Raw genomic sequence first — 16,296 nt, forward strand, 5'->3', positions numbered from 1 at the left:
CTGTTTGTTCGTTCCACGGCATCCGACTTACACATAAGGAAAAGCTTAAAAAAAATTACTGCCTTATTGGTACTCTGCCGGACTCTCCAATAGTGAATTTATGTCATTAAATAATGTCAATAAAAAAATGAGAATTATTTTTGGACAAATTGAGGTCTCACAAACCAGTACTGCCAACTGACATATAGTTTCCAATGTATTCCCGACATGCGTTGTAAAATACAAATTTATTTATAGGGAAATATAGTTTGTAATAGGATTTATTAGAATCTCGGATAAATAATCTAATTATATAGTTGATTTTAGAAATAAAATAGCGTGAATTGTAATACGATCCATTTGCAGGAAGACAAAACAAAATTGCATAAACAGTAAAATATTCGGCTTAAAATAACCACCCTTAAAAGTGACAGATGAATGACAACAGTGGGCGTGCATGATGTGCGCGGCAGTGTGTGCGTGTGATTTTTTGACAGACGCTGTGTGAGTGGTGGTGGGTGTTGTCAGACGGGGCAACGGACGAGCAGATAAATATTGCAATAATAAAATGAGTCATAGTGCCGTCGGAAAGATCGAAGCGAGAATAATTCATACAATCAAAAATATTTAACAATGGGTGCGAAGCAATCACGCTGTGTAAAATATACGAACAAAAGACGATCGTTGAGGTGAGAAGTTTTAGGGTTTCTCCCACTTCGGCCCAACATCCACGTTATCATACGTCATACATACATATATTTCAAAACCTAGAATTAACAGAAAGATAAATCAAATTAAATTAAATATAAGACTAAAGACGTCAACGATCAATCCGTTATCTATGTAAAGCGAGGTTAGGGAAAGGCGGCTTGAGGCATGAAAAGCCCTGTTCTGCAACGTCCAAACGGAGCAGCCTGCTCTCCAGGGACTCCGGGAACCCTCGGAGTCCCTGGAGCTGTGCAGGTAGGAGCAGCGCCCTGCTTGATATCATGCCACACGGATTTGGCCAACAGTTTCCAAGTGTTGAAAACCGGGAGGCGAGAACCCGGCGGCTACCTTGCCAGCACAATAACCTCAAAGATGAATGGTGGAAAGCAACAATTAGTGTCAATTAACGGGGATTCGGTGCGTTGCGACAGTGTGGAAATGGATGAAGCACTGGCCTGCGATGTTACCGCTGGAGTTCCAGCCGCAAATAAAGCACTCTGCGTTCATATACGCGAAAACAAATGGTACGATGCAGCCAACGCAGTTTCAAGTGGCACCAGTCTAAACAATGCATTGGAGAGCATGTCCCTGGCATATAATCCATCAACGAAACAACTTTACGCACTTGATGAGCTTGACACATTACCAGAGGAGCGGCAATCTGGGGATCTAGAATCCCTTAGCAATCAATCGGCCAGCATTATAGCCAGGATTGATGCCGACGGCGTCAAGAATGATGTGGCCAGTCTGAACAACAGTCCGAGAAGTAGCCTCCCGCGGTCCTGCAGTAGTACGGTTTCATCCCTGAGCGAAGCCTCGCCTTCCGGGAGCTTGTTGGGTCCGGAGGAGCCGCACATCTCGCCTGAGAAACCCAAGCGCTGGCCTCTCACTGGGTTCTTTACCAAAAACGTGTTTTCTTGGAAGCAGAAGGAGCCTCAACAGCATTCGACGCCGTCAGGAAGTCCGTCAAGAAACGCGGACAAGGTGGGAGGCAGCTCAGCGCTCATTCCACAGCCTAGACCATCTAATTTACCAGCTAAAAGCGCTCTGGAGGAAGAAAGTCACAGGAAACAGTATAATGCTATTATTGAGGCTGCAAGAAAGCGGGAATTGAAGGAGGAAAAGGAGCGCAGGCAGCAGAGAGAGATTCAGCTCAAAGAGGAAGAGAGGCTTGCAGAAGATTCATTAATATGGAGTACGCAGGTCTTACCTAAGTTTGAATCGCTCAGAGAAACTAAAAAAGTCAGGGAATTATGGTGGCGAGGACTTCCCCCCAGTATAAGAGGGCGGGTTTGGAAGCTGGCTATATTTAATCAGCTTAACATAACTCCTCATCTGTACAATTTATGTCTAGATAGGGCAATGTCGCATCCAGCGAACGAGTGGCTGGCCTCCATAAAACTTGATGTATCCCGCACATTTCCTACACTGTGCGTTTTCCAAGAAGGCGGACCTCTCGCCGAAAGTCTGCAAGGGGTTTTAGCTGCGTATGCTGTATACAGACCAGATGTTGGCTATGTTCAAGGCATGAGCTTCCTGGGTGCTGTATTGTCACTTAATATGGACCCAGTCGACGTTTTCACTTGCTTTGCAAACCTCCTAAATCGTCCTTGTCATAGGGCAGCTTTTACCTTGAACCAAAAACAAATGAGCATATATTACAAAGTGTATTCAAGCGCACTTGCTCACAGGTTGCCAAAAATTTATGCTCACTTTACCGCGGCTGGTCTTAGTCCTGATCTTTATCTCCTCGACTGGCTTTACACTGTCTATGCTAAAGCAATGCCTTTGGATGTTGCCTGCAGAGTTTGGGATGTTTTTTTGAGGGATGGAGATGAATTCCTCTTCAGGACAGCACTTGGGGTACTCCATTTACACCAGGATGAACTACTTGGTATGGACTTTGTACGTGGAGCTCAATTCCTCACTAGGTTACCTGAGAATCTCCAGGCTGAGGCCCTTTTCAACAGTATTAGTCAAATGTCTACCACCGTTGGCACCAGCACCTTTCAACAGATGCTGGCTCAAATATCTTAGAATTTAATCATTAGTTCTCAGTTTCCTTAAGCGTACCTTACTATTCAGCTACGAGCTTGTAACTGCTGTAGTGAATACATTCCTGATGATGGCCTGGTTTACATTGGATGTACTTGAGAGATAAAAATTATGTAGCGACTCAGAAATCATGAGATATTGGCGATGGATAATTCGTTATGGTAATGATGGATGGAACGATCTATTAAATAGTAAGTATACATTGGCTAGTGTAATACGATACGTATGTTTGTAATGATTTGTGCGAATCGATGTGTGAACTTTCGAAGTAAATGTTTTTTGATGTTAGGCAGCCCCTGACACTTGGGCAATAATAGAGTTCAATACATAACACGATCAGAATCTGTATTTTTCGTTTCCAATGAAACTGCAACGAAGTCATTGAATCGTTTTAACGTAAATGGTGGTGCTAAATTTTATAATGCTGGTGCAAAGCTGCTGGTATTGATGAATTAGTTAATCAATCTATTATCGAAGACTTTGGAAATTTTGAGGTATCTATATACATATAAAAACAGGCGACTGCATAGCGATAAATTTCGAAACTGCATATACGATATAGGTAATAATGAAAATTGTAACTTTTGTATATAACAATTTATTATTTTCTATGGAAGTAGCGGGGTCGATTTGAACATGCCATGGTGAGATTGGTGGTGAAGAAACACACTCTGCAGCCTGCAATGCTGTCATTTAAAAAAAATCAAAATTATGGACATTTTTCAAATATGCATGAACCTGGAGCGGTACAAAAGCTCGTACTTTTGGAAATCTGAGAAGCTAGTAGTAAAATATTTAAGGTAACGTCTCGAGTTGGGCTGTGAATTGCGTTATAATCGCAATTATTTAATTTTTCACTCGTCAGTTGAATCAACTCCGCTAATACCCCTAAATAATCGGAACTATGGTAACAACGTAAAATACTAACGAATGCTGCATGGTTAAAGCAAAAATGCTACAGAGATCTGAACGGCGATTCCTATTTTGCGTAAAGACATTTTTTCCCAGCGATCTTCGTGATGAATTATCAATTTAATTATTAACATACTATATGTACGAGATGTATGGGATAGAGGAAGAAGAAATTGATTCTCATTTATGAGAAAATGCACACCTATAATATCATCTTGTGCAAGAAACTAGAATAGAATACCCGTGACATGGAGTCATAATGCTATTATTTATTATCTCGTACACGGTAAAAAAAAAAAAAAAGAATGCGTATAAATTCTGATGGTATTTTTCTTCTGCCCGTTGTACGTAATAGGCTTATGTAACATTATTCGCACGTGAAATCCACGGTGATTTTTTCTCATATAGAAAAGGAACAAGAACATTTAGCTTAATTCTCGTAACTCAGTACCGTGCTGTTCTATAAAATATAAATTTATATTCGTTAGATGAAACTGAAACACGTAGGCGAAGTGGATGATAGTTTTTATTATATAAATGTCCCAGTCCTCGCTGACAATACTCAAAATCCATCCGACGAAAAAATAAATTATAGTTATATCGATGATATTCTCATCTCTAATATTGTATATACATACATGTTGATTGAATATTAAGTAAAGACGAAAGATAACAATACTCGGTTGGTACGTATGCGTTGCAGATATCCTACATATAACATGTATTATAATTAGTGTAATATTATTTATTTATGTAAGCTTTTCTACACCTGTGTAGTAGTATAATGATAATAATAAACGCGGACTTATAGAAACGTCACATATAATTATGTATATTTTCCAATAAATCAAAAACGATGAATATATTCTCGTAAATGTAATGATCGGTGTATAAAGATATATAGATATAAGGATGACCTACCATGTTATAATATGTAACACACGACATTGTAATATCCGAATGAATCTAATAATAATTGTAAATATATTATAATTGCAGCGGCGCTGCAGAAGGCGTCAGCCGGCTTCCTGTCTTTGCGTGTATATTTTGAATCTCACATATAATAGCTTTTGTATGACGAAAGGAATAGTAATAAAATCGATATCAATTATTGTCCTTCGTTTAATGTTTCCATCACTTTGATTACAATTAATGTCTTTCGGGTAAGTAACACACACCTGGAATTATTTCGGAATACATTCTCTTCGGTTTTATCGCCTTCAGGGGCTGACAAGTTGGGCTTCAAACGACGCGGGATCGCCAAATGTATCTAAATGATGAGTGGTTGTATCTCTTGAGTACTAACACAGTCTTCGCAATGGTGAGCCCAAGCCAATACTTAGCCTGTGTGTACTTACCGACTTGTCGGCGATACGTGAAATTAATAACGAGGATAAATTTCTTCCAACATTCGTAGGAAAACAGTGATTTAATGAAAGTATAGGTACCCGAGAGAAGAATGTATACATAGGTTATAAATAATAATAGATCGGGTGTAATAATGATGCAGAGACCAAAAAGTATATATGTATATGCGGTCCATGTACAATATTAATATATGTGATCCATTTATGATTAATACGCGATGCATACTGTAAATTTTATAATTTTCCAGAAGACAAACTAGATCATCTACAATAATACGGCTATAATATGAAAATAGAATAATTATTTATTTCAAAATGGGATTCTATTCAACACGCGCTCGATGTATTTCATAACATTAATATTCATAATTATTCCAACAACTTTTCATTTGCTCTCTCGATCTTGAATTTTCGTAGGCATAGAATCGAAACGTTGTTTTAGCTAGTCGCAAGTGAAGTATCTACGTTTGGTAGAGAAGCAGAATTGTTTCTCGAAAAGTGTTCGTATGGAAAAAAATTTAGAGTAACTGTAATACATCACGGATGCGCTAATTTTGATCGAGATGAAATGGCTGCTCCGTATATGAGGCAGTATTTAACGCAGCGTCCTGATTTAAAGACCTAAAAAGGTGATTGTCGGCGATTTTTCTTTTTTTTTTTTTTTTACGGGGAGAGTTAGAACGAAGCTTCTTAAAACTTCGAGTGTATTCTAACTCACATTTGAAAGGTACGAGCAAAAATTTTTATCATTCAACTGTCGCAGAACGGCAGCGTTATTAGCTAACCCGTTAACTGAAGAATACATGTTTAGTTAACGGCTGACCATCAAAGGGCCTAGCCGCTTGAGTCTGGAATCGGCAGGAAGGACAAAGTGCGTGTTTCATGTCTGAAATGTAAAAGCTAAAATCATTATACATCATATCATATCATCATACACCATATGTCATACATCATACATCACACATCATACATCATACGTAGTATTAAAGTTCGAAACCAAATTTTGGATGTTCGGATGTTCGGAATTTCAGAGAGCGACGTCACCCGAAATTTTTTTTCTCTTGATGTCATCGATCTATATAGACGAAAATCAGTTGGCCGAATTCCTCAGTCCGGAAACCACCGCGCAGTAGAGCGGACGTATGAGAATCGCGCTCCGCAGACTTCGAGTACCGGGCTCTCTATCTCCTGGATCCCGTGCTCCAGGTCCATTACCTGGTGCAACTCGACTTCCAGGACAAGAGCTCCGTAGTTTCTACGCTCCAAGTCCGCTACCTGGTGGAATTCGACTTCCAGGACAAGCGCTCCGTAGTTTCTGCGCTCAAGGTCAACTACCTGGTGAAACTTAACATCCAGGACATGCGCTCCGTGGTTCCTGCGCTACAGGTTTGCTACATGGTGAAACTTGACTTCAGGGAGAGGACGAGGAGGATGAGGAGGTTGAGGAAGACGGGGAGAACAAGGAGGAGATCGTTGGAGGTGATTTAAGCTGGTTGGCGGTCGTTAGATTTGTGCACGTTAAGTATAAAATTTTTATAATATTTAATGGCGATTGTAATTATATTTCATCTAAAATTTTGTAAACTTGTCATGTTTACATTGAATTATTGCAATTCATTTTTCGCGCGAGCACAAATTCAGTAGCTGTAAATGCGCGAATGAAATTTATTGTATTATTATTTAATTAATGAATTATAGCAATGCTTACAGAATATTTTTGATGTGTTCTTATACTGAAAACATTTATCACTATTCAAGGTATAACCCGAGGTGGTTATCGGTGGTTGTTGGAGGTGGTTGGCGGTGGTTGGAGGTCGTCGGAGGTGGACGAGGAGGAGGACAAGGATTTTTGCTCGGTGAGGTTAACATTTTTATAATATTATATGTCAATTGCGATTATATTTCACCTAAAATTTTTCAAACTTGTCATGTTTACAATAAATTATTTCAATTCGCTTTTCGCATAAGTTCAAATTCATTAGCTGTCAATGCGCTAATAAAATTTCTATGATTTCTTATAAGTATCTCACAATCTTCTTAGTAAAATGTGTCGATAAAAAAAATTATATTAATCCTTACACAATATTTTTAATGTGTTCTAATACTGAAAATATTTATTAGTATTCGAGGTATAACCCGAGGTGGTTAGCGGTGGTCGTTGGAGGTGGTCGGAGGTGGACGAGGAGGAGGACGAGGAAGACGAGGAGAACAAGGTGGACGGGGAGGACGAGGATTTGTGCACGGGAAATGAAACATTTTTTTAATATTTAATGGCAATCGTAATTATATTTTATCTAAGATTTTTTGAACTTGTCATGTTCACAATAAATTATTTCAATTCAATTTTCGAGCCCAAATTCAGTAGTTGTCAATGCCCTGATAAAATTTCTATAATTTCTTATAATTTCCTCATAATCTTCTTAGTAGAATGTGTCAATGATAAAATTATATTAATTCTTACACGATATTTTTGATGTGTTCTGATTTTCAATATTGATATTTATTGATATTCCAGGTATAACCCGAGGTGGTAAGCGGTGGTCGTTGGAGGTGGTTGGCAGTGGTTGGAGGTGGTCGAGCTGGACGAGGATTGATGCTCGGTGAGTTTAAGATTTTTATGATATTTGATGAAGTAGGATCAGGGGTAGGAATAGGAGTAGGATCGGAAGGAGGAGTGGAAGTAGGATCAGGAATGGGATCAGGAGTGGGAGTAGGAGGAGAAGTAGGATAAGAAGTAGGAGTAGGAGTGTTAGGAGTTGGAGTTGCCAACCCAACCCAACCCAACCCAATTGGTCCGCTTACCCTAACCTACCCCCCACCCTACCCCACCCTACCCTACCTTTCCCGCCCTTACCCTCCTCCCATACTTCTACTCCTGCTCCTGCTCCTACTTCTACTTCAATCTTACTCCTACTTCTACTACGATCTTACTCCAACTCCTGATCCTACTTCTATTCCTACTCCTACTCCTAATTCTGAATATGAATGTTATGGGATATATAGACTGCGTGTCGAATTGTATCCCATATCGAAACGAACAATTCTTTTATTGTCATATTATACCCGATTATAGTAGATAATCTAGTATGTTTCCTAGCAAATTATAAAATTTATAGTTTGCATCACGTAATTATCATAAATTAATCAGGTATATCAATGTCGTACATGGACCGCATATACATGTACACTTTCTGGTCTCTGCATCATTATTACATATGATCTATTTTTATTCATGATCTATGTATACATTCTTCTCTCGGGTACCTATACTTTAATTGAATCACTGTTTTGCTACGAATTTTGAATGATATTAGTTCTCATTATTAATTTCTTGTATCGCCGACAAGTCGGTAGGTACACTCAGGCCAAGTACTGGCTTGGGCCTACCATTGCGAAGACTGTGTTACTCGGAAGGTGAATGCAGCCAGCACCTTGTCGAAATCGGAAACTCAGTGATGTTGTACGATAAGTTCTCAACTCTACCATTGGATTATCTCACGGAGCAATTTACGGATGTCACATCTGAGCCCATAAGGGCAACTGTCTTTATATTCTTCATCCGATAGTGAGGCTAACCCCTTTGTATTTTTGACGAAAATTTTCACGATTTTGAAAAGTGCCGGAATAAATTCTTTCATGCACTATTTCGACGTGATTTTGCGAAAAAAGTCGATTGAGCGCAGTCCCAATACGCTGCGATCGACGCATCAAAAGTTACAGCCAAAAAACGAGAACCTGAAATTTCGACATTTTTCATCTGTTGCTTTTTTGCTCGCCGTTTCTCTCCTCTTGGTCCCACGTTCTTTTTGCCGCGTTATCTGAATTCCTAGGGGTCTAATTGGTCAGGTAAGGGTCATTTAAATCGAACCGAAGACCAAAATAATTCGCTCGAAAAATGAAGAAAAAGTAAGGCTAACCCCTTTGCATTTTTTGCGAAAATTTTCGCGATTTTGAAAAGTGCTGGAATAAATTCTTTCCTGCACTATTCCGACGTAATTTTGCGAGACAAATCGATTGGGCGCTGTCCCAATACGCTGCGATCAACGCATCGAAAGTTACAGCCAAAAAACGATGACCTGTGTTTTCGACATTTTTCATCTGTTGCTTTTTTGCTCGCCGTTTCTCTCCTCTTGGTCCCACGTTCTTTTTGCCGCGTTTTCTGAGTTCCTAGGGGTCTAATTGGTCAGGTAAGGGTCATTTAAATCGAACCGGAGACCAAAATAATTCGCTCGAAAAATGAAGAAAAAGTAAGGCTAACCCCTTTGCATTTTTTGCGAAAATTTTCGCGATTTTGAAAAGTGCTGGAATAAATTCTTTCCTGCACTATTCCGACGTAATTTTGCGAGACAAATCGATTGGGCGCTGTCCCAATGCGCTGCGATCGACGCATCAAAAGTTACAGCCAAAAAACAAAACCTGTGATTATATGAATCCTTACGTAATGTTTTTGATGTGTTCTTATACTGAAAATATTTATTGCTATTCCAGGTACAACCCGAGGTGGTTATCGGTGGTTGTTCGAGGTGGTTGGCGATTGTTGGAGGTGGTCGGAGGTGGACGAGGAGGAGGACGAACGGAACTGAGTCTCAAAGTCCTGTTGACATAAAAGCAGCTATTCGGTAGAAATTATAGTTTATAGTTTACACAGCCCATTGCATGATATTTCATTATAAATACGTATGTTTCAATGTATTTAGGAATAATTTATCAAATATACAGAGGTCATGTGCAAATAATATGTAAAATATAATAAATGAATTGATTCGACCGCAGTTTGATGTCTTCATTAGAGCTTTAACAATAAATTTAAGCTTTGTTACTTCTTTTATTTTATTATGGATAATCAAAAACATTTCCGACTATTCGTGCTGTGGAAGCATGGGGATTAAACCAAATGTAGCAAAAGATTAGAAACAGTGTATGTAGAGTACGGGTATTTTTCTAATAATGCAAATAGAATAGAATACCACGCCTTGCGAATTAGCTTTCCAGACAGAGATGAATGATGAATTTTAAGGACTGCATTATCGTTGTTGAATACTCTATGCCTCATGGGAAAAGAAAATCTGTAACGATAAAATTGATGCACCGGATCATCGTCGACTTTAACTTTTGAAATGTCCTACCATTTTCGAACGCCTCCTACGTCCCCCTGCCACCTCCGACCATCAATGGCCACTTTCGACCACCCCCTATCACCTTCTGCCAGCGCCGACCACCTCCTACCATTTCCGAACACCTCCAACCATCCTATTTACCTATATTACTAGATTAGCTATGATATGAAAAGAGCAGAATTATTCATTTCGAAATGGGATTCTATTCGACGCGCGCTCGATGTATTCCATAACATCAGTATTCATAATTATTTCAACAACTTTTCATTTGCTCTCTCGATCTTGAATTTTCATAGGCATAGAATCGAAACGTTGTTTTAGCTGGTCGCAAGTGTTGTATCTACGTTGGGTAGGAAAGCAGAATTGTTTTTCGAAAGGTGTTCGTATGGAAAAAAAATCAGAGTAGCTGTAATACATCACGGACGCGCTAATTTTGATCGAGATGAAACGGATGCTCCGTGTATGAGACAGTATTTAACGCTGCGTAGTGATTTAGAGACCTAGAAAGGTGATAGGGAGAGAAAGAACGACGCTTCTTAACACTTCGAGTGTATTTTAACACACATTTGAAAGATACGAGCGAAATTTTTGATCAACCAACCGTCGCAGAACGGCAGCGTTATTAGCCGACCCGTTCACTGAAGAATATATCTTCAGTCAACGGCTGACCATCGAAGGGCCTGGCCGCTTGAGTCTGGAATCGGCAGGAGAGATGAAGTGTGTATTTCTTGTATGAAACGTGAAAACTAAAAGCATTATACATCATATCATATCATCATACATCGTACACCATACATCATACATCATACATCGTACATCATACATCATCATACATAGTATCAAAGTTCGAAACCATAGTTTGGATGTCGGACGTTCAGAAAGTGACGTCACCAATTCAAAATCAGCTAGCCGAATTCCTCAGTCGGGAAACAACCGCGCAGTAGAGCGGACGTATGAGAGTCGCGCTCCGCAAATTTCGAGTACCGGGTTCTCAACCTCCCGGATCTCGCGCTTCGGGTCCGCTACGTATTTCGAGTAACGGGTTCTCAACCTCCCGGATCCCGCGCTTCGGGTCCGCTACGCGGTGAAACTCGACTTCCAGGATAAGCGCTCCGTGGCTCCTCGTTCATGTTTACAATAAATTATTTCAATTCGTTTTTCGCGCAAGCCGAAATTCAGTAGCTGTCAGTCCGCTAATAAAATTTCTCGACTTCCAGGATAAGCGCTCCGTGGTTCCTGGTTCATGTTTACAATAAATTATTTCAATTCGTTTTTCGCGCAAGCCGAAATTCAGTAGCTGTCAGTCCGCTAATAAAATTTCTCGACTTCCAGGATAAGCGCTCCGTGGCTCCTCGTTCATGTTTACAATAAATTATTTCAATTCGTTTTTCGCGCAACCCCAAATTCGGTAGCTGTCAGTCCGCTAACAAAATTTCTCGACTTCCAGGATAAGCGCTCCGTGGCTCCTCGTTCATGTTTACAATAAATTATTTCAATTCGTTTTTCGCGCAAGCCGAAATTCAGTAGCTGTCAGTCCGCTAATAAAATTTCTCGACTTCCAGGATAAGCGCTCCGTGGTTCCTGGTTCATGTTTACAATAAATTATTTCAATTCGTTTTTCGCGCAAGCCGAAATTCAGTAGCTGTCAGTCCGCTAATAAAATTTCTCGACTTCCAGGATAAGCGCTCCGTGGTTCCTGGTTCATGTTTACAATAAATTATTTCAATTCGTTTTTCGCGCAAGCCGAAATTCAGTAGCTGTCAGTCCGCTAATAAAATTTCTCGACTTCCAGGATAAGTGCTCCGTGGCTCCTCGTTCATGTTTACAATAAATTATTTCAATTCGATTTTCGCGCAACCCCAAATTCGGTAGCTGTCAGTCCGCTAACAAAATTTCTCGACTTCCAGGATAAGCGCTCCGTGGCTCCTCGTTCATGTTTACAATAAATTATTTCAATTCGTTTTTCGCGCAAGCCGAAATTCAGTAGCTGTCAGTCCGCTAATAAAATTTCTCGACTTCCAGGATAAGCGCTCCGTGGTTCCTGGTTCATGTTTACAATAAATTATTTCAATTCGTTTTTCGCGCAAGCCGAAATTCAGTAGCTGTCAGTCCGCTAATAAAATTTCTCGACTTCCAGGATAAGCGCTCCGTGGTTCCTGGTTCATGTTTACAATAAATTATTTCAATTCGTTTTTCGCGCAACCCCAAATTCGGTAGCTGTCAGTCCGCTAACAAAATTTCTCGACTTCCAGGATAAGCGCTCCGTGGCTCCTCGTTCATGTTTACAATAAATTATTTCAATTCGTTTTTCGCGCAAGCCCAAATTCAGTAGCTGTCAGTGCGCTAATAAAATTTCTATAACTTTATAATCTTCTCATAATCTTTCTGGTACATTATATCGATAAAAAATTATATCAAACCTTACACATTATTTTTGATTTGTTCTCACGCTGAAAATATTTATTAGTATTCGAGGTATAACTCGAGGTGGTTGGCGGTTTTCGTTGGAGGTGGTTAGGGGTGGTTGTGGGTAATCTCGGTGATTCAGGAGGAGGGGGACGAGGATTTATGCTCGGTGAGTAAAACACTTTTATAATATTTGATGGCAATTATAATTATATTTTATCTAAAATATTTCAAACTAGTCATGTTTACATTAAATTATTTCAATTCATTTTTCGCGCAAGCACATATTCAGTAGCTATGAATAAGCTTATACAATTTATTATATTATTAATTAATTAATGAATATTCTTATAATATTTAATGGCAATTGTAATTATGTTGTATTCAAAATTTTTCAAACTTGTCATGCTTACAATAAATTATTTCAATTCGTTTTTCGCGCAAGCACAAATTCAGTAGCTATGAATACGCTTATGCAATTTATTATATTATTAATTAATTAATTAATCAATTACTCAATTATATTAATCCTTACACAATATTTTCGATGTTTTCTTATACTGAAAATATTTATTACTATTCAAGGTATAACCTGAGGTGGTTGAAGGTGTTCGGAGGTGGACGAGGAGGAGGACGAGGAGGACGAGGATTTGTGCTGGGTGAGTTAAACACTTTTATAATATTTGATGGCAATTGTAATTATATTTCATCTGAAATATTACAAACTTGTCACGTTTACAATAAATTATTTCAATTCATTTTTCGTGCAAGCACATATTCAGTAGCTATGAATAATCTTGTACAATTTATTACATTATTAATTAATTGATTAATTACATTAATCCTTACACAATATTTTTGATGTGTTCCTATACTAAAAATATTCATTACTATTCCAGGTATTACCCGAGGTGGTCGGAGGTGGACGAGGAGGAGGACGAGCTGGACGAGGAGGAGGACCAGGTGGACGAGGAGGAGGACGAGGTGGACGAGGAGGAGGCGGGGTGGGCCGTGGGAGAGGACCTCTCCTCTCCTCAGAGGAGGGGAGGGGGAGGGGGAGGGGGAGGGGCAGGGAAGGGGGAGAGGTGGGCGGGGAGGGGGAAGGGAAGGGAAGGGGGAGAGGTGGGCGGGGAGAGGGAAGGGAAGGGAAGGGAAGGGGTGGGGTGGGGAGGGGAGGGGGAGGGGAGGGAGGGAGGGAGGGAGGGAGGGAGGGAGGGAGGGAGGGCGGGGGGGGCGGCCGGGGGGGTGTACTGCTCTATCAACTCTAACGGGCTCGCATTGACATCCGTCCTCCACTCTCCCCCGCCCGCCCGCCCTCCCTCCCTCCCTCCCTCCCTCCCTCCCTCCCTCCCTCCCTCCCCTCCCCCTCCCCTCCCCACCCCACCCCTTCCCTTCCCTTCCCTTCCCTTCCCTTCCCTTCCCCCTCCCCGCCCACCTCTCCCCCTTCCCTTCCCTTCCCCCTCCCCGCCCACCTCTCCCCCTTCCCTGCCCCTCCCCCTCCCCCTCCCCCTCCCCTCCTCTGAGGAGAGGAGAGGTCCTCTCCCACGGCCCACCCCGCCTCCTCCTCGTCCACCTCGTCCTCCTCCTCGTCCACCTGGTCCTCCTCCTCGTCCAGCTCGTCCTCCTCCTCGTCCACCTCCGACCACCTCGGGTAATACCTGGAATAGTAATGAATATTTTTAGTATAGGAACACATCAAAAATATTGTGTAAGGATTAATGTAATTAATCAATTAATTAATAATGTAATAAATTGTACAAGATTATTCATAGCTACTGAATATGTGCTTGCACGAAAAATGAATTGAAATAATTTATTGTAAACGTGACAAGTTTGTAATATTTCAGATGAAATATAATTACAATTGCCATCAAATATTATAAAAGTGTTTAACTCACCCAGCACAAATCCTCGTCCTCCTCGTCCTCCTCCTCGTCCACCTCCGAACACCTTCAACCACCTCAGGTTATACCTTGAATAGTAATAAATATTTTCAGTATAAGAAAACATCGAAAATATTGTGTAAGGATTAATATAATTGAGTAATTGATTAATTAATTAATTAATAATATAATAAATTGCATAAGCGTATTCATAGCTACTGAATTTGTGCTTGCGCGAAAAACGAATTGAAATAATTTATTGTAAGCATGACAAGTTTGAAAAATTTTGAATACAACATAATTACAATTGCCATTAAATATTATAAGAATATTCATTAATTAATTAATAATATAATAAATTGTATAAGCTTATTCATAGCTACTGAATATGTGCTTGCGCGAAAAATGAATTGAAATAATTTAATGTAAACATGACTAGTTTGAAATATTTTAGATAAAATATAATTATAATTGCCATCAAATATTATAAAAGTGTTTTACTCACCGAGCATAAATCCTCGTCCCCCTCCTCCTGAATCACCGAGATTACCCACAACCACCCCTAACCACCTCCAACGAAAACCGCCAACCACCTCGAGTTATACCTCGAATACTAATAAATATTTTCAGCGTGAGAACAAATCAAAAATAATGTGTAAGGTTTGATATAATTTTTTATCGATATAATGTACCAGAAAGATTATGAGAAGATTATAAAGTTATAGAAATTTTATTAGCGCACTGACAGCTACTGAATTTGGGCTTGCGCGAAAAACGAATTGAAATAATTTATTGTAAACATGAACGAGGAGCCACGGAGCGCTTATCCTGGAAGTCGAGAAATTTTGTTAGCGGACTGACAGCTACCGAATTTGGGGTTGCGCGAAAAACGAATTGAAATAATTTATTGTAAACATGAACCAGGAACCACGGAGCGCTTATCCTGGAAGTCGAGAAATTTTATTAGCGGACTGACAGCTACTGAATTTCGGCTTGCGCGAAAAACGAATTGAAATAATTTATTGTAAACATGAACCAGGAACCACGGAGCGCTTATCCTGGAAGTCGAGAAATTTTATTAGCGGACTGACAGCTACTGAATTTCGGCTTGCGCGAAAAACGAATTGAAATAATTTATTGTAAACATGAACGAGGAGCCACGGAGCGCTTATCCTGGAAGTCGAGAAATTTTGTTAGCGGACTGACAGCTACCGAATTTGGGGTTGCGCGAAAATCGAATTGAAATAATTTATTGTAAACATGAACGAGGAGCCACGGAGCACTTATCCTGGAAGTCGAGAAATTTTATTAGCGGACTGACAGCTACTGAATTTCGGCTTGCGCGAAAAACGAATTGAAATAATTTATTGTAAACATGAACCAGGAACCACGGAGCGCTTATCCTGGAAGTCGAGAAATTTTATTAGCGGACTGACAGCTACTGAATTTCGGCTTGCGCGAAAAACGAATTGAAATAATTTATTGTAAACATGAACCAGGAACCACGGAGCGCTTATCCTGGAAGTCGAGAAATTTTATTAGCGGACTGACAGCTACTGAATTTCGGCTTGCGCGAAAAACGAATTGAAATAATTTATTGTAAACATGAACGAGGAGCCACGGAGCGCTTATCCTGGAAGTCGAGAAATTTTGTTAGCGGACTGACAGCTACCGAATTTGGGGTTGCGCGAAAAACGAATTGAAATAATTTATTGTAAACATGAACGAGGAGCCACGGAGCGCTTATCCTGGAAGTCGAGAAATTTTATTAGCGGACTGACAGCTACTGAATTTCGGCTTGCGCGAAAAACGAATTGAAATAATTTATTGTAAACATGAACCAGGAACCACGGAGCGCTTATCCTGGAA

At 40.0% G+C, this 16,296-nt stretch overlaps 1 protein-coding gene and 1 long non-coding RNA gene across 2 annotated transcripts; both read left to right on the forward strand.

Moving 5' to 3' along the window:
- Positions 1-258: 258 nt before the first annotated feature.
- Positions 259-4,765, forward strand: LOC124214475 (TBC1 domain family member 14). Its single transcript, XM_046616753.2, has one exon. The coding sequence runs from the start codon at positions 856-858 to the stop codon at positions 2,722-2,724; it is 1,869 nt and encodes a 622-aa protein (XP_046472709.1). The 5' UTR covers positions 259-855; the 3' UTR covers positions 2,725-4,765.
- Positions 4,766-5,856: 1,091 nt separating this feature from the next.
- Positions 5,857-9,782, forward strand: LOC138190638 (uncharacterized). The gene is made up of 5 exons (XR_011176631.1): positions 5,857-6,538; positions 6,780-6,877; positions 7,143-7,300; positions 7,537-7,621; positions 9,510-9,782. It is a non-coding gene; the product is annotated as an uncharacterized lncRNA (long non-coding RNA).
- The last annotated feature ends 6,514 nt before the right edge of the window (positions 9,783-16,296 follow it).

Source organism: Neodiprion pinetum, chromosome 3 (assembly GCF_021155775.2).
Source record: "Neodiprion pinetum isolate iyNeoPine1 chromosome 3, iyNeoPine1.2, whole genome shotgun sequence".
Classification (NCBI taxonomy): Eukaryota; Metazoa; Arthropoda; class Insecta; order Hymenoptera; family Diprionidae; genus Neodiprion; species Neodiprion pinetum.